The following is a 19,672-nucleotide window of genomic DNA, read 5'->3' on the forward strand; positions in this document are numbered from 1 at the left end:
TTCTGAGGAGATGATTCACGTACCTCTTCCCATTTTTAACCTAATTTGTGTGAGTTTAACTGTTTTAGCCTTAACCAATCCCACAGTATCCACTGCTGTCTTCTATATTTTATTGGTGGATCATTTTCCAGGGGTAAGATTCAGCTTTCCGATATTGTGTAGTAATGTCAGCAAATTCCAGCCTCATACAGTTCAACTAGCACGGTTTTAGTGAAAATGATGCTACCTCAACTCAACGCTATGATTAGATCTTTGTGAACTGCATGAGTGCACAGTATTTTCCTTGCGTTTTATCTCCATGAATTTCTCCCTCATACACCTGTAGTCCCCAGGCCCCAAGTTTCTCCACTTAATGTTAAAAGACATCAGCCTGTTACACAAAGGATTTATATATGCAGCAGAGAAACCAGCGCTCCATGAACAAAGACTCTTGGCTCATTCGATAATGTAAATAGCCCATTTAAATGTGCAGATGTTAATAAAAGCAAATTATTATTGGCCAGTATAGCATTCTGTACTTTCTAGAGACTGCAATTCACTGTGATCCATTCATAACTTAAGGACTTCATGAAAAATGAAGACTACTGTTAATTCACTCACAGGGAGGCAGAGGCTCATCAAACCTGGATGATATTTAGACAATGTTTCCTCACATATGAAAAAACATTCCACCTTAATAATGTATGTTTCTGCTTACAGCACGAGATCCCTAAGGATGCGACAGTGGTCTGCACAGTTGTGATTGTAATTATGCAATAAGCAGAACTGATGTTGTGGGGAAATCATATTTGCAGAACGATAACCCGTCGAAACAAGAATGGCAATGAGTGAGTGAGCGAGTGTTTGAATGTAAAAGACAAAGCAGAAAAAAACATTTGCTCCTGCAGGCCATTCTCAAATTGTCTAAGCAGAATGAGCTTTGGACAATTATGCCTTTAGGACACGAATCTACTTGAATGACTGCACCCTATATCTAACCCATATGGATGTTGGCTTGAAGGCCGAAGTGGTGATTGTAACTTCCTATATTTTGTTAATAAAGAGTGTTTTAATGCGGAGATGTTTTATTTAGCTACATCTGTTAAAGAAGGGGTCGTTTTCCAAAAATCTGACACATTAATACACATTTTCAAGACTCTAGCGCAGGAACTTTTTCTGATAAACTCAACCAGCATGTTAAAAGAAGGGCAAGAGACCATTTATGATTTTTCCTTAATTAAATATCAATAACTGTTGTAAATTATGTCAGTGACATCTATGAGCGAGACGAATACAAACGCTCCAGTTAGTGTCATTCATCGCTATGACAACAGATATCAAAAACCAGGTGGCTGAGAATAGAGAAAGAGCCCACACGAAACAGTCATGTCAGCACGTTTGCTCCGAGGCCTTTTAAATGCCAGATGTGCGGTGCCAGACGCCAAAGTGCCAGGGCGCTGCTTTCCTCCAGTCAGCTGATTTTTCAGTGCAGAGCGGCAGCAGAGCATACGTTCAGCTCACTTACTCTGAATGGAGGCTGAGGTTACAGCGTGATAGCTGAGTAGACTCTCACTCAATGCAACACTGTGTTGCTTTCTCTTAGTGCACAATTCACTGAATTGTTTCCTGATTGCTTTGTTAGTTTAATAAAGAAACACTTGAGACACTTGGAGACGCCAATCCTGATTCTCAACTGCTAAGCGACAAACAGTTGATATTCAGTTGAAAATGTCAGTAACATAAACAATGTAAACAATGTTAAATATTTACATTGACATTATTAACCATAACAGATGATTAGCAATAAATATGCAATAATATGTATTTCATTTCACTGTATCCAAGTAATGTCATATAAGAGAAAGAAAGACTAAGCTGATGGGGATGTCATTCGTTTTGCAGGTATTTGACAAACCAAAGTACTGGACAAATGGAAGTTTTGACATTAGATGAAAAGTCAAGGGGTCACCAAAGTTATTACACTTCATCCTGATGGGGATGTGAATGTTCTTACCAAATTTCATGGTAATCTATCCTGGAGTTGTTGAGACATTTGACTCAGAACTATGAATGTCACCCTAATTGTGGCGTTAGAGGAAAAGTCTGAGGATCTCCAGAGTCATTAGGATTCATCATCTGGATATAATGAAAGTCTGTTCAAAATTTTGTACCAATCCATGATATAATGTTGAGATATTTCACTGGATAGTTGAAAAATGTTGACCCTCTGATGGCACTAATGGAAAAGTCAGTAGAATTCATCCTCTGGGCACTCCTGTACCAAAATTTCATGGCAACCCATTCAATACTTGTCAAAATATTTAACTAAAAGGCAGAAATGTCAACCTGCTGGTGGTGCTAGATGTTAAGTCAGGCAATCACCAAAGTCATTAGGCCTTATCCTCTGGGAACCTCGAATGTCTGTACAAAAGTCCATGACAATCCATCCAATAGGTGTTGATCAAAGTGGTGGACCGACCAACCATCAGACAGATCAACCGCCAGACTGACATTACCACCCCCACTAAAAGTATACTTTACAACCCTTTAGTGACACGTTATAGTCACTTGATGAGGTTGTAAAATTATTGTCAGAACTGGGTGGTTGAGTTTTCCAGTACTCTGAGGTTATTCACAGTACAGGAAATAACCAATTTAGACATAATTGGTCACAAGGTGCAGTTTTTCTGCGTAAGGACCTCTCTATCTTAGAGGCTCTTAAACACTAACTCGGTTATGGCTGCATGTGTGAGTAGGTCTTTGTGTAAAAAGTAGGTTGCTTGTTAGATGTGTGCAGTTGTTGAGTCTTGAAGCCTCAGCATGGACCGGGGTATCCCACCGTGGATGATATTTCTGTTCAAACGTTTCACAGGGGAAATTAGCAAAAAAACAATCTGCTCGGCCATCTGGAATGTTTCAGTGCGTTTGTTTGTTTGTGAAACTGCGCATCTGTGTGCGTGTATGCAAATATGCACAAGCAGATTGGCATTTGCTTCAAACACCTGAGGGCAGTAATTTACCCCCCAGCTAAATTCAGCATAAGCAGAGTGATCGTTCCTGTTTTTAACAGTGACACAAGAACATGTGTTGTCTTGGATTTTCAGTCCCTCCTACCAGAGCTACAACAATAGTCAAACTGTGCGACGAGTTAAACTACAAGGCCAGAAGAAATGTAAAAGACGAAATGTCTTTGTGACTCTTACTGTTCACATTTCTTTTCTTAGCTTTGTCATTCCAGTAGAGCTGGTCGCTGAAACAGTCAGTCCATCAACAAAGTTTATCAGCAATAATTTTGATAATTGTTAAAGCAAAAATGGCAAAAATTCATCAGCTTCTCAAATGTGAAGATTTGCTGCTTTTCCTTATTTTCTATGAAAACTGATACCTTTGAACATTTCAACTCTCAACTCAAGTATGTTTTCTTCTTTGTAATGTGTATCACAACGCTATGGTTTATTTATGTGTAAGCATCATCTTGGGTCAGTATTGCACAGGATGGTGTGAATAACAAAAATGACCACATGACAGTTTTTATTCTAAATTCTGAATAACGTGTGCACGTGTCCATGATGACACTGCCTGCTCTCACACTTCTCTGCTGTGATCTTCATTAGTTGCTGGCCTGAAGCCTCTCAGAGTATTTTAACAGTGTAACACCCCTTGGCCACGACCCGAACACTGTCATGCAAGTGTCTTTTCAAAAAGTCCTTAAAGCTGGGTCATGAACAGGGGAATTATCTGGTTTGGTTTCCTGGCAAGCAAATCCATAACACCCCAAAACTTTCTCCCTCATATAAAGGACACTGGATTTACATAGTTGGAGCAAAGTGGGTTTTTTTTAACAAGTCAGGCTCTCCAGTATGAGCTTTGTTTACTCCAAGTTAAATTTGCAGGAGTTCCACTGTGGTGAAAATCCAATTTCAGAAACATCACCCTTTTTTATGTGTGTGTGCGCCATATGCACGCTTGTATGGCCAGCTGCATTTTGTTTTGTATATGTGCTCTCCCCGGTCTTGACTCCACAAATTTGCCACCTTCATTGTTGCACAGAGAGAACAGAAGGAGAAGCCTTGGCCCTTGTGGACACAGGGCACATATATTTTTAATCTGCTCAATTTTACATACTATTTAAATGGGTCTTGCATTTTTAATGACTCACTCTCTCCCACTGACACGGCAACCATTATCCTGGCATTGCTATTGTGTTGCTTGTATTGGGTGGTTGATGCTTGTTGCCAGCCTCATTTGACTTAATTCCCTTTCTTTGTGATGGTAAAAGCGAGGATTTGAGAAAAACTGAACTGATAATAGAGCAGTGCTGTCATCCATCCTCTACCCTCACAGCATTAGAGTGTAGTTTTATTGCTACTGACACTGTGCAAGCAGGAAAAGCATTAAAGATGCAGGCGGGTTGAACCTCAGTGGTCACTGATCAGTGCTACTTTATAGTGAAATTAAAATGAAAAATGGACGCCCTGCAAAGTGTGTTTGTGCCAAGATAATGGTGCATATAATAATAAGGCGGGCAAAGAAATACATCTAGATAAATTCCTGCTTCACTCAAAAGTGCATAAACAAACTTCCCTCCTTTGCAGAAAAACCACAATGAATTTTACATGTCACTATTACCATATTTACATGTAACCTATTCACATGACCTGCGCATGACTTGACATTATTTTACATGTGGCTGGCTCGTCTCACAAGAGACTCATAATGCAGGTCATAGACTGGATTTGAAACCTGAATGTTGTTGTTGGAGTTGACTGTTGCTTCTCTGTATCTCTGTGCATCACTTCACATTTCAGCTAAATACTCTGTGATTAGATAGTTAGATCGAAAAGCAGTGGGGCTCTGAATCCTGAGGAACAGTTGTAAGAAACTGTAACTGCTCAAGTATCCTTGCAAAAGATGCGTAACTCCTCTCTGCAATGAGACAGCTTTACTTACCAGCTGAGCCTTTGTCCCAACCAGAGGAAAAAGGAGAATTTCGCCCCTGGTGGGATGAGACATAAATTAATTACATTCAAGTAGCTTCAATTTACAGATGATTCTGCAAATTTCATGCATGAGTTAGAAGGGTTTTGGCATTTGCTGCATGAACACAACCTGTTACAGAACTTTTGTATTAGCCTGGGACATTATGTTGTTGGGTGTGCAGCAAAAATAATCTTCAGTCACTCAATAAATCTTTTTGATTTCTCCCTCTCTAATGTATGTCAACCACTTGATTGCATTCTTCTCTGTGTATTCTCTCTTCTCCAAGCCATGTCTCCAATGAGTACCTTCAGGTCTTATATTCAGTTCTTTGATCGCTTTGATTTAGCAACACGTCACACCAATTCCATTAGTATTGCCATGCATGATGAGACTCAACTCTACATTTTCTGTTTTGCCCCCCTTGCATGCAAATTGAGGCGTCCATATCTACTTGCCTGACTGATAATTTCAGTCATATGTCTGCATCAAGTGACAACTACCACAGCTTGAGACTAAAGCCGATGCATAAGTACCTTAAAGTGCAATGCCAACAACGGCCGCTAGATGCTGGCTCCAAAAAAATCCCTGGCTCCAATAGACTCTCATTTGAAAAGAGTCAACTTCTCTCTAGAAATATTAAATCAATCACTTATTTTCAATGACTCATTATGATCTCAATCGCTAAATTCGGGGCCTCTAATAAGTGTGCTGTGGTCATTTTGGAAATTATTGCTCCGTTAGTAAGATTTGAAGACTTACAGTAGGCTCTGTTGTCAGCCGTGTGGGCATTTGATGATGGCGTGAGATGACAAGTTCAAGGAGCACCAGGGTTACTCAGATCAGATCGACTTCTCATGAGTTGCAACTGTATCTTGTTCTCTTTCACCTTCTTCCTCCACTTGCTCTTGTACAGAAACCATTCTACCTCTCCACTTAGCTTATGTTTGTTCACTTCCTTTATACTTGTCTCTTATACAGTCATCCCTGGTTGCTTTTATTCCAGGAACTGCATTATATTCTATGCAATGTAAGTGCTTCTGGAAAAGAGCGTTAGCTAAATACCTAAAGTGAAAATCATTAACCATTTCCCCATTTCATCCTCTGTATACTGACTGCTGTACATGTAAACACACTGGGCTGTAATGTGGTTATAATGTCTATACACATTACCTAAAGATGAAATGTAAAGCTTTAGATACTCTGTGGTTTCTAACAATGGAAAAGCTCTTCAAACATTGTCCATGCAGGTGTCTAATGGTCTTCTCTCTGGGGTCTTGCTTCTTGTATTTCCTGAGTTAATTTTCCCCACATGCCTACCTATTTTAACAGTTTTTCTCACACAAACCCTCTCGACTTAGTGGGAAGCATCTGACAATAGCTGAAAAATTGTTTCCATTAATACTCTAGAAAGCCTTTGCTACAGTATACTCTGCAGTCGCTCTGCAGTGTTACTTTTCCATTGAGTGGAATGTCATTGAGCCAGGTGAGGCTGCAAAAACAAGAGGGACGACTGTTTGCTAAATATGTTTGCTCACTTCAGCCGGAGGCTAGAAAGACTGCAAAGTGACATCTTTCACGTTCTCTGTAGCATCAACAAACACTCCTTTGACCAAAGCAGAGACTGACCCAGTGCCTGAGGTCGCTTTAAAGTTTATCCCATCACTTGATTTAACTGGATTCTCAAAGGACTGCAGTTGGCATGCAGACCTAAAGTGCACAGTATCAGAGTTTAAATTGAAAATTCAATGCAAATTAGGTCCTATTACATTGACAGTGCAGCTGGCCAGCAGGCTTATTCTTTCTATGATAATGATAATTGAGAACATGACTTTGTTCATGGATCATAAACTAGTATTTAAGCACTATATTCAGAATTAAACCACCCTATTGAGAATCCATATTCATAAATTTGACCAGCTGACACAATCAGACAAATTGTGTCCGCTGTTCAGACACAATTTGTTTGTGTGTTTTTTTATAAACAGCCACCAGCACTAGAGATTAAATTATTATGCAGACACTGTCTTATACTGTAAAAATGCTGGATCGTTGCTATTCCATCTGTGTGGATGTCCTCTCCCCCCTTGACTGGAGGTCTGCTCTGGTCTTGCCTCGGGCATGTGGTGCGACCTCGCGCTCCCTGCACGGCAACATGGCAGCGATGCTGTGAAATGTCACTTTGCAGTTGCTCACAGAGGCAGCGAGTGGCTGCGGGGCTTCATCCATGGTGGTGGGAAACAAATGGAACAACAGTCACAATTAAAGGTCAGACTACGAGGTTCATAAATATTGTCCAGAACAGCTGTATTCATTTTAAATGTGAGGAGATAATATTCATATTATATATAATGTTGATGAATAGGTTCAAAGTATTTCTAAAAGTATTTTTAATGTATTTTTGATGACAGTACTGACAAATGTTGGCTGGTTTTGGCATCAAAGATTTCCAGCTCAAACCAAACATTAAAAAAATGTGTGTGTATGCACTGTCACACTGCCATTTCAATAAAGAAAATATGGCAATTTATTCCCATCCAACAGAACATATACTGTGTATTAGAGCTGGCTGCCTTTCAGGAGCAATCACTCCAATGATCCCCTCAACTGTAAAGGAGGAGAGGTCAGGAAAAGATGGAATACGCTGCCAGCTACAGTTTTGTATTGTATTATCAGCTCATGAAGATAAAAGACTTAACAGCTTGATAATTCTACTGCACCTTATAAATAGGTCATTTTAAAGGTGTATCTACTCTGGTAAGCCTAAGTCCAAATTTAATCTTTTTTAATGCTTTTCTTGCTCCACACTTCTTCTCCACACAGCTTTCCTTGTTTGAAGTGAATTACAGCTCTCTTAAATTCTTGTAATAAAATAAAATAAAGTTCTCCTACCTATTACAGCTGTTAAGTAGCTACTGTGACCATTAAAGGTTGGACAGTTGTTATTTTAGTTGGTGCACATCGACTGCGACCATTCATTATGCAGCTCCTAAATGCTAAACACTTACACTTTCTTCAGCAACAGTTGTATTTTAAAACCAGACTATGTAACTTTAGCTTAAAGTTAGCAGCCACTGTGGCTACAAGTGACAATTATGGGATAAAAGTACTTACTACACAACAAATTAGTGCAGCACTAGAATAAGAAAAGAAGAGTCAGCAAACGGACTCAGTGATGTCAGTTACATAGAAATATCTATCTTCAGTTTGCTAACATTAGCATACATTAGCCACCATAAGCTACTAGGCCTAGCAAAGAAAGGCTGTAGTAGCAAAATTTCTGAATGTATTGAATTTAGAGAAGGTATGTTTTATTACTTTTGAACTCAAGTTTTCCATTTGTAAGAAGAGGAGGGTGATGTTTTTTTTTTCTTTTAAAAGTTAAAAATACAGTCTTGCTTCAAAGGCTGTTATAAAAAGCCGTTATAGGCTGTTATAAAACTTTTTTCTTTTTCAAACTTGATTTTTTGATTCACACTTCAACTTCCTTTAAATGACAAACAATGCAGGTGTAGTCCAACTGATTTATCTCGTATAGTAAGTGCCTCAGGAATGTATTTACTCATCAGAGAGCCGAGGGACTCATTGGCACAAACATTTCCTGCTACAGCATTGTTTAGTATGAGCACAGAGCAGTCGAGTGCTTTGAATTCATAACTAACCTGTTGTGTCTGGTGATAAATCTGAAATTCTTTGTCTTTATCTGTCTAGCCAGCTGTTACCTTTTTAAAGAGGTCAATAAGTTCCATTTTGCTTTAACACTCTCAAATTAGCAATTCTGGATGTGAACTATTGTGTTACTTTTTTTTAACCATATCATCTGCTACTTACCATTTAATTAATTTATAAAAATGTCTTATTTTATCTTGAGTTTCTATAGACAGGAATATTTGTGATTTTATGTATTTTTCAAGCAAAGTTACTGTTTGAAACGACACTTTCTGTGATATTTATTCCGTTTGGAAACATTTCTTTAAGTGAAATGTTATCTCCCTCAACAGAGGAAGCTTTTTCAAAGAGACATGTTCTTTCTCAGACAAAATATTCAGAGCTGGAAACTACTTTGCTCCCCGCTCCAATGAACAGAAATGCAGTTAGAAAAAAAAAAAAAAAAACTGGCCAAGATAACATTATAATGAATAAAAAAAAATTCTCATTTATACGTTCAACTTCAGCATGAAACCATGAAAATTCAGGATCAAGGCAAAATAAAGGCTAAATGAATATGTTACATATTAAAGATGTTCAAACACTCAGCAGAGCAAGTTTTTTTATTTCATTATCACATGTACAATATAATAGCCACCCACTTTACTCCATCTGTGACTTTCTTTCCCAGTGTGGATTATTAGAACAATATTAATTTCACAACACTTCAGTATTATGTGGTGAGTGATTATTTAGTTTTCAATATTAAAAGCACTTGTGGTTTAAGAAAATTTGTGTCATCTCAGCCCACGAGTTTTTTTACCTGCCCATATTTTTGTCTTTACAACTTATCATATGAACTTCTCATTCCCTGACATTTACGGATAACTCTGAACAGTTTGCGTGCATCATATTGTGCTTCATTTACTTAAACACTTAAAGAGAGAATAGCGTTTCAAAACAGAAAAACAACATAATGGAGGTCAAGATCAGCACTGTTACTGCTGGTTCCTTTAAGGTGACCTTAAAAATTGATATTTCTTTGTTCTTTTTCCTCATTCTCACTTTTTTTCTGTCCTTCTGTTTTATTTGCTAACCAGCTTGTTTGTGTCCATGATCATTTTTGTCCACTTGTTCAAGTAAAAGCGTTAAAGAAAAAACAGCTTTTGCCACCACTATGGCCTCCCCTGATGTGAATACAGCCACAGAAAAAAAAATAACAAGGAGAGTTTTGCTAAAGATGGACAAACAATTCCTCAAAGAACTCCACAGGATAGCATTCGTTCTTGTTTTCATCACATTGTCTTTTATGCAGTGATAAGATCTGACAAGAATTCACCAATAAATTAAGTCCATGTGCAGTATGGTTAGTGTCCATCAGCACACACAGGTCAGGCTGCTGGTCCGGCTCTACATGAGCACACAGCTTTTGGCCCGGTCCTTTCTAATGGCAGGCGGGTGCTCGTGAATCTCAGTCCGGGGCGGCTGCTGGGAGACCCGCTTGAGGCCGCGACGTGAGCCAGCACGTTTGAGCTGAGGCCGGTGGACGCGGGACACAGATGCCAGGGTGGTGACGTGGAAAACATCACGGACGCTGTTCTCTGAATACTTTGAGGTGCACTCTGCGTAGGCCACGGCACCAATCTGCCTCGCCAAATGAGTGCCCTAGAAAAACAGAAAAACACAGAAAACAGGTCTTTTAAGAGGACGAATAAAGACTGAACGCTTAAAGCTAAATTAACTGATTTTTTGGCCACTTGGAGGCATCAAACAAGCTGTAAACGACACATATTATATTAGGATGTTTCTGGCAACCTGGTGAATCCTGGGGAAATGTCTGGCTCTTAAGTTGCTATATGCTCCAGCTAGCTGTAAACTGCCTGTCTGCTGTTTTGCTGCTGAGCAGCTGGCGCACAAATAGTTTTTGGAGCAGGAAGTTTATTAGTGCAGCCTTAAAATTCAAACATTTATCCATTTGTGTGACTCAGTTTGTGTTTGTAGTTCAAAAGCAGGTGACTCACCAAGAGAGCTGCTGAGAGCCAGTACTTAGAGCCATGACAAACAAACTGTGTGAGTGTTTGAGAGAGGAGTTGTGTGGTGGAAATGATGCTTTTTGCATCCTGTGTCCTTAAATCATGTTGAATCCAGGAAATACTTGACTACTTAGTGAAATATCATGTAATTCAGTGGAGGCAAATAAAACATTTACACAACATAAAGCATGGTATTTATCGAATCTGGCCATTTAGTACAGCATACACAGCAGACTTTTTGCAGCAGTCTTTTAAAACATTCTCTAGATGTTCATCATTATTATTTGTTATGGGCTGTTAGATTATCATTGCCTTGCTTTTGTGGATATCAGACCGCTGTGCTTGCTCATGTACAGTAAAAACTCCCCACTTAATAAGAGCCTAAACTCTCAGAAGCTAGATGGAGCATAGAAAAATCTAAGATTCCCCACACAGCTATGAAATATTCAAGGCTTATCTGTCCGACTGTAAAACTCGAGCGTAAAAGCTCAGATTATTCCCAGCAGTGGTTAGCATCATCTTAAATCTGGTGTGGCTGGTGTTTTCTCGTCCTGGTTTCCAACAACACTGGTTCTGTGTGTTTGGGTGTATCTGATAATAAGAAAACCTAGACTTCCTATTAATTCAGCCTATCCTTCTTCTGGTCCTAAATAACACTTCTCCTCTGTCGTCTTCTGCCAGTTTCTCACTTTATTTCATTCTTTTCAGAGCGTGTCATCAGTTCGATTCAGTTTGGCAATGAAACAGCTACACTGCGTGACAGCATAGGTGTTGAGTCATCAGTGTCAGAGATATGCCATATTGAAGGAGTATCAAGCTGGCAGATGGGGCAATATTATTTCTTCTCTATGAAAAAGTATTAAAGGCTTCAGCCGTGTTACCAGGGAGGCTGCATTACTTTTGCATTAATGGAAATGTTCCAACACTTCAAGCCTCTATTTTGACGCCCTTAAGCCCGATAACAGCGGTAGACACGCAGTTCATGTGCGGTTCATTCTGGTGAATGCACTTCCCCTGGGGATCGCATCACTTGGTCAAGTGGCTGAAATGTAAAGGTCCCAGTTTGTGGCCGTTTGCTGTGCAGCCCTTTGAATGGGGCTCATTAAGAAAAGCTCTTTGGTTCACACTACACCATTCAACCATTTTCAGCCTGTTGTTTTCTGTGATATTGATTGAGTCTGACCGCAGTTGCATCAATTGTTTGACCACAGACGTACTGTGCTTATGTCTTTGTTGCCAGGATTAAGGGCTACTACAAAGCCAGTGGATGCTCATTATTCAGCCTCAAATGCACCCAAAGCTTTGTTGTTTTTTTTTTTTTTTGGATTGCCCACCCTGTAATGACATATTTGGCAAAACAGGTAAATAAATCAAAGCTAAGTTCATACAATTTTAACGCAGCTAAAGTGAAAATATGTGAGAATAAACTAAACAGCTTTTTTTTAAATTTTGGGGTGGTTATTTTGCATTTTTTTCAATTAGGGCTGCACTGGAAAGCTGTAGCTCTAGCCAAACAATGTCAAAGTTGCTTTCAGTGATGATTTTGATCAAAATGAATGGGAAACACAGAAAATGGTTTCAAATGGTGGTTAAAATGGCTGCAGTTACATTTAAAGGAAAAGATGTTTTGGAGCAATCAATGGTTTATCTGGATTTGGATTCAAATCACTTTACGCAGAAAAATTAATCTACGATCGCCATGGACCAATTTTGACGCCATTACTGACAGGACAATGAAGGTTGTTACCTTTGCTTTGTTGGAGGTGTGAGAAATTATTAATTTGTTGACAAAAGGCTGCCAAGAAGTGGGAATTCACATTTACATGAAAATAGGCTATTAAAATTCATTCATGCCACTGTTCATTGCTCCAAGACACAAACAAAACAATTGCATTATCGCACATCCTGCTGTTTGTCTCCTTTGTTCATGAATCTACGCAGAGTTTTATGCATCTGGCCCCTTGTGTTTCCATATTTGTTGAAGTTATGATCTGAAGCAAATGTCATTCTTCGAATTCATTTTCAGAAGTTTTGTTTATGTGCACTGGGGAGCGAAGTAATGGGTGTCATTTTACAGGGATTATACTGTGAAATTTGTGCGTAAATCACTGTTATTATAGGCAAATGAAAATCGCTGCAGCAGAAAATTACAAAGGAGTGTACATTGAGAACCGTATGTCATGCATGTTCCAAATATTAATATGTTAAATAAATTACATAGATACTGTTCAGTACTTCACGCATGCAGGATTGCGGTTACATTGTTGTGTGTAGGCTATTTCTTACTAATGGTTGCAGGAGCAGAAGTCAACTTCAAGCTAGATGATGTTGAAGGTCACAGATATTTTGTGATGAGTAACGTTTTCTCTGCGCTCCTCACCTGTTCATGGGTGATGGGAATGAGTCTGTGTTTGGAAAGCTCCCTCAAGACGTTGAGGTCCGTCCTCATGTCCAACTTGCAGCCGACCAGCACCACTTTGGCATTGGGACAGAACTCCTGCGTCTCACCTTGCCACTGTATATCAATAGACAAATACATATCAGTGCACGGGGCTCTTATACATTAAATATGAGTCGAACAGAGGATAATACACCATGAGACCATGTGGGTTGAGGTCAGTGCTCTGTGTAGGCTGGTCAACTCTTCCACACCAAACTGGGAAAGGCATTTCTTTTGGATTTTGCTTTTTACATAAGGGCATTGTTGTGTTGAAACGAAAAGAAAGTGCTCAAACTGTAGCCACAAAGTTGGAAGCTGACTGTTTTCTTAAAATATGATTTTATGTTGTAGCATCACAATTACTCTTGATTGGAACCTAAACAGCCCAGGTATGTAAACAGGGTCGCTCATATAGTTTTGGCCATATTGCGTAGCAGTCAAAGTTTATTTATTTAACTTCTCATATGAGGAGTGCGGATCTGAGATTACTTAAAGCTGGAGAGGGTTTCTTTCACAGTGCTGTCAGGTCACATTTTCTGCTTACCTGCTTGAAGCTGTTATCACTAATATCTTCCATTATTAACCTTGCTGAGTATTGAACCTCAGTGCTTTTGGAATAGCATCTAAAATGTGTCATCAACTATCCCAAACTGTCAAGTGCCAAAAGCTTTTCAAGCTTGCGTACACTTTGATCGATATCAGTTATTATGTTTAATAAATCAGTCTTGTTTTGCTTAAAAAAACAACAACTTCAGTTATCATATTGACACCACATTTAAATAATTTAAACAACACCCAGCTTTACTAATAACAGCATAACCTATAGCCGTTAACAGCGATTATTTTACAACACAAAAACACAACTTTTTCTGTTCAAACTTTCATACTGATTTGGATTTGAAAGAAAATGCTTTCTGTTAGTGTGCCACTGACGTTTTACAGGAAAATGCTGCGTATCTGTACATTTTCAAACAACACAACATGTGCACACCTTAAAGGACCGTTCCATTGTTCTTGCATATTCTTGCTGCCATGATAACTTTTCAGACTTGGCTTAAGTATAAGCTGCTGTGCCTTGTAAGTTAAACCTCCTGGTTCATATTTGTTGTTTTTCATTAGTAACCTGTAGTAACACTCATACTAGTGCAGCCCTGTGTATTTTTTGACTAGGTGATGTCGCTGGTTTGAACATGCTGGCACAGTGTGGTCCTTTAAAACCCTTAGCCCAAGATTTGCTGCACTAACTGCTTTAAATGTTCACTTTATGTGACAATCATGAGACATGAAAACTGGCCTCAGCAGACCACTTTGGATAAAAGAGACATACTAACAGTACAATATGGCTGCTTTGTTAGCTGCACAGTGAGCTCACAACAGTACGATGCTGGGAGAAGACAGAGTCAGACAATACTCATTACAGACCACAGACGTGTTTTTAACTATTAACCTCCTTCTCTCTGAGAGTCCTTTCATTATCTGCTCACATCATGGCACAGACAACCACTTTGAGCGCTGTTGCTCCATTTGTTCCTCGCTTACAAGGAGACCTTTTCTCCCAGATGTCTGTGCCGTGGCTGTTACGGGCTCCATTTTGTTGTGCTGTTGTGCAGAGTGTGCTGTTGCCTTTCAATAGGCCTCTCTGTAGAATACTGTGCAACTGGTGAATAGCAGCAATTTTGATGAGTCACAAAGGACCCATGGGAAGAGCAGCTTATTGTTTGCGTTAATGTTAAGAATTGCTGAGAGTTTTGTCCTGGATAAAGAGCAAAATGCGAGCTGTTGGAGCCGAGAGTCTGTTGTATCAAAGGATGAAAATGGAGCCTGGGTGTTTCAGTAACTTCAGTTGACAATGCAGTTTATGTCCGTGATAAGAATTACTGTCTAAGAGTGCGTGGAAACATTTTACTTTAGCTTATATTCATGTATTCATGTTTCATCCAACAATAACTGCGCTACCCAGGTAACTGTACTTTCAAAATACACATGAGAACCACCGGGCAGGGCTCCAGTTACGCTTAAGGACACTGAGGTCATGTCCTCAGTAATAGTTCATGAAATTTGGGGTGTTTAATGACCTGAGGAGGAGTTCACCTTATATGATTACACATATGGTACACATGTTGGGTTTTTAAGGCTGATTCTGATATGGCAATTTTAGTCTGTCAGTCAGTCCATCATCCACCACTTTTCACACATCTGTTGGATTTGATTGCCATGACATTTTGTACTGACATTCATGGTCCCCAGAGGATGACTCCTAATGACTTTGGTCATTAATTTCTTGACTTTTCTTCAAGCGTCACCATGAGGCTGAAATTTGTGGGTTTTTTATTGAAATGTCTTGACAAGTATTAGATGGATTGCCATGTAATTTGGTACAGACATTCATCTTCCCTTCAGGATGAATCACTTTGGTGATCACTTAACTTTTCATCTAGCATTAGGTCAAATTTGTCATATACTTTGGTTTATGAGGAAATACCTACAAAACTATTTACATACCCATCAGTAAATGTTAGCATGCTAACACACTAATGCTTGATATCAGCATGTTAGGCCATTGTGATTACATCAGCATCAGATGACATAGCTCAATGCACCATTGTGCCTATGTACAGCCTCACAAAGCCGTGGGTGTGGGTAGTGTAGATTTAAAATTTTATTGCTTTTAAGCAAATATAAAATAAAAAATAAAAATAATATTCTCCACCACAATTACATACTGTACGTGACAGTGTGGAGGAGGTTTTGAAACAACATTTAGACCAAAATGTTAGAAGATGAAAATGTACAAAACAAAAAACATAATTGAAAAGTTAAAACAATTAATATATTGTGAAATTTGTGATTTTTCTAAATTAACCTAAAATTGGTTGGAGGTGGCTGGTCAAAATTACTTTAAGGTAGGTGGCAATGGGAAAAATGTGGACTCAGTTTTTCTAAATATGACCCTGCTACCAGGTTCTCCAGCTCATAAAAAACAAGTAACCAGTGTGTATGAGTGTGTGTCAGTCATACTGTATGTTATGTTATTGTTACTCTTGTGTATAACTGACTGATCCTGAGGAGTTTTATTTAGCTATACCGAGACAGTCGTAAGAACCGTGATGATACTGTGACCCTTACATCATCAGCCAGGGCTGTTTGTTTGAGTGTGCCTCTGTCATCCTCTGCCTTCAAGTTTGTGTAGCATCCTTGAGGGTTGGATGAAGTGGCTGTCTCATCACAGCTTTCATAATCTTCAGCATTTCATTCACAAATAACCCAATACTTCAACCCACTCAGAAAGCAGAAATAAAGATAGAAAGGATATAGACAGGAGGAGGTGCAGGAATGCTGTTAGGGTCCTAGTGAGAGAGTTATGAAAAAAGAAAGAGTGAGAAAATGTTTCCAGCTGCAGAGAAGGAGTTGAAGTATTTAAAAAAAATTGATAGAGACGAGGATAACATCTTAGCTTGGGTAATACTAGATGAGAGATGCAGACAGCAAAACATGGGAGATTTGAATGAGCGTTTGAAGAGAGATCGGACTGAAAAGAACAAAGGCAACGAAAAGGAAAAAGGGAAGTGATAAGGAGTCAAGGGGTATTTTTCTAGCTTAGCAATGCTGAGAAAGAATAGCCTTTCTATAAGGAAAATTGGAGGGTGCACGAATTGGTTAGGCTGTCAGAAATGGCAGAAGAAAAAGTGCTTTGTACTGCAAGGGTGTTATTTGAGAAAGGAAGCTTGCTGAAGGAAAATAAAAAAAACATGTCAAAGTAAATGGAAACAAGACATGATGGCACATTGCCATATTGAGCACTTAAATTAGATACCCAAGAAGTTTTATCTGAGTGCTTGACAATAACTTCTCCTTTGTTTTGCCTCTAAACTTGAATAGTGATCTCTCAACATGTCACTTTGGCATCCTGTGCATGCATTGTGAGATAAGTATATTCACCGCTGTTACTGAGGTCATCTAATAGGGTCAAAGTTCAAGTTAGTTCTCAAATGGACCCCCTGTAGATGTGACAATTCGTCCACCATAAAAGATAAGTGTTTTGTCTTGCACTGATGATGTCATTGATTGATTGAATAGAGTGATGCAGGAATGTCTACCAAGTGAAAGGACATCCCATCAAACGCTCCAATGCACTTGATGTTTAATACTGATGTGTGTTAGTTAGCTGTGAAACTTTTCAACAGTTCTTCAAAAGAAATCATTCTTTTTCCAAGAAGATAAGATAAATTGCCTCATGCTTGGAAGGTTTCGTCCACTTGTTTTAGGACAATAACAGTTTTAAAGGATAAATCTGGCTTTATTCTATATTTTTCTTATCGTCAACAAACTCAATGAAAAGACCAAAACAAAAACAGCTGGGCACACTAGAATTTTGCATCATCTCTCAAACAGGAGTAATTAGTGCATTCGTTGGGGACTATTTTCAGCTGCAGATTTCGTAAACTAGTATTTGTGTTTTTGGACAACAGTGGAATAAGCTACGTTGGGCTTTGCCTATATAGACAATACTTGTCAGTAGCATTAATTCATCATTAGCTGTGGTGTTTTAATGGGATTTGTTGGCAATAAGCAAATATAGATTATCACCAGCCTATCCATTAAGGGTGCCCTGTTTCAGAGACAAAATGTACCTTAAAACAGTTTCGGCTATGTTAAAAAAAAAAGGCAAAAATTAATCAGGACACATTCACACTTCTGTTAATGTGACACTGACCTTTTTCAGCACACTGTCCATCGTCTCCGGACGGCTGATGTCAAAGCAGATGAGCACAGCGTCTGAATCAGGATAGGCTAACGGCCGCACGTTGTCATAGTAGGCTGAACCTGTGGGTGAAAAATACACACAGATGTGACCAACATTTCCAGGTCGATTGTATGTAATTTAGTTACTTGGCTCAAGAGTTGAATTTTTTGTCATAAGGTGAGTCATTACGGAGCACCTCTGGCAGAAATAACTATGATTACATGTAATTACCATAAACTAACCCACTCGGCAGATGACAATGAGTGGGCGTGATTCATGGCTTTCGAAACGAACAGAGGGGCCTCGTCCACAACCCCTGGTCTGTTTGTCTGACAGTCTTGAATAAGCCAACAGACAGACAAGTGACAGTGGTATAATGAATGGCTCACACAAAGTGTCACCTGGTATTTCAGAATGGCATTTTTTTGTGGGGGCCCAGGCTGAATTCGAGCATTGTGACCTGGGCAAAGGGACACATTCCTATGCAGAGGGGACAACATTCCCTCTCCATTTCATTGTCTCCACCACTATGTGCTTTTGTATCAATACACAGGGCTTTGGCAACTTCACAAAAAAACATTCGAGAGAAAATTCCCATAGAACCTGACTGTCTCTCAGCCGCTACATGAAAACACAATACATAACATTCAAATTATTTTAAACAGAGATGTTATTTTAAAAACAACCCAACTTTTATGTTAGTAGTAGACTCTTAAAGATCAAATGAAATAAAAAATACATGTTTGAAATCCTTATTCTGTGTCCCAACATTAATTGTTATATTATTTGTTGATATGAATCAAATATATGTATAAAAATAAGAATTTAAATAAGACTTTTTTTTCAGTATTTATACAGCAAAATCTCTCTTTTCCTGTAAAATGTAAAATATTTTTTGATGACTCATCCTGTACTCAGGGGCATATACATGAATTCATCCAGTGTAATGTGATTTCGGGTTTCCAGATAATTCCTCACATCATATTTAATCTGCTTGTTTGTACTTAGCACAGCAGTAGTTGCAGTGTGTTCGGATATCAGTCGGCAATAGATTTATATACATTGAATGGAAAAGTGTGTCCAAACTGTGGTTGTGGACTTATCTATTATTTTTAATAATAAGGGACATGTGAGTGGAGGCGAACAAATCTACAGTTCCAAATCACTGTTTTCCAGACACTTGCAAAGTTACTCCCACCTTGAGCAATCAAATCAAAATCCCTGAACAGTTTCATCAAATCCCCCTCAAGGTTATAACCTGTCTGCATATTACATTTCACTCAGAAATAGTTCACATTAAGGAAGCTAGATGCCAACTTCACTGTGACTTTAAAATATAAAATCTGCTATTTTACAACCCAGTTTTTGTAGTTTTGACCATCTTTTATCAGTTGCGGTATTTTATTCACCAATGTAACTGCTGCTCTGTCGCAACTTTACCAAAGAGTCCAGGTTGTAAACAAATCCCCAGTTAAACTATATTGTCTGTATAAATTTGGAAGTTAAAATGAAGTTCATGACATAACAGCAATCACAATATTTTTGACTGATAAAACAGTAAAAATGGGGGTTTGTTCGCAACCTGTCTTGTGTTGTTGTTGTTGATTTTATCAGTTAAATTAGGAAGTAAAATATTGTCTCAATGATAATAATGGATGGCCAAAACTATGGAGAAAAAAAAACTCATACCAAGTCATTTTGAATTTTGATTACACAACATCAACACGCTTGCAAGCCAACATACAGGTAGAGTATGTGTGGAAGCTGTCACATTAACCCTAATTTGTATTGTGCTGTCAAAATCTGTCCCCAAAGCAAAACACGTGTTTTGTGCACGTGTGTTGCTATGGT

The 19,672-nt window shown here is 38.8% G+C and overlaps 1 protein-coding gene across 1 annotated transcript in view; it reads right to left on the minus strand.

Moving 5' to 3' along the window:
* Positions 1-9,209: 9,209 nt before the first annotated feature.
* Positions 9,210-19,672, minus strand: part of LOC122971815 (rho-related GTP-binding protein RhoN-like) — a 30,296-nt gene continuing 19,833 nt past the window's right edge. Inside the window, exons 3-5 of the mRNA XM_044338561.1 lie at positions 17,792-17,901; positions 13,018-13,152; positions 9,210-10,269 (exon numbers count right to left, since the gene is read on the minus strand). Coding sequence (XP_044194496.1) covers positions 10,015-10,269; positions 13,018-13,152; positions 17,792-17,901 — 500 coding nt within the window. The 3' untranslated portion in view covers positions 9,210-10,014. The remainder of the gene's footprint in view (positions 10,270-13,017; positions 13,153-17,791; positions 17,902-19,672) is intronic.

The sequence above is a fragment of the Thunnus albacares genome, chromosome 20, assembly GCF_914725855.1.
Source record: "Thunnus albacares chromosome 20, fThuAlb1.1, whole genome shotgun sequence".
Lineage (NCBI taxonomy): Eukaryota > Metazoa > Chordata > Actinopteri > Scombriformes > Scombridae > Thunnus > Thunnus albacares.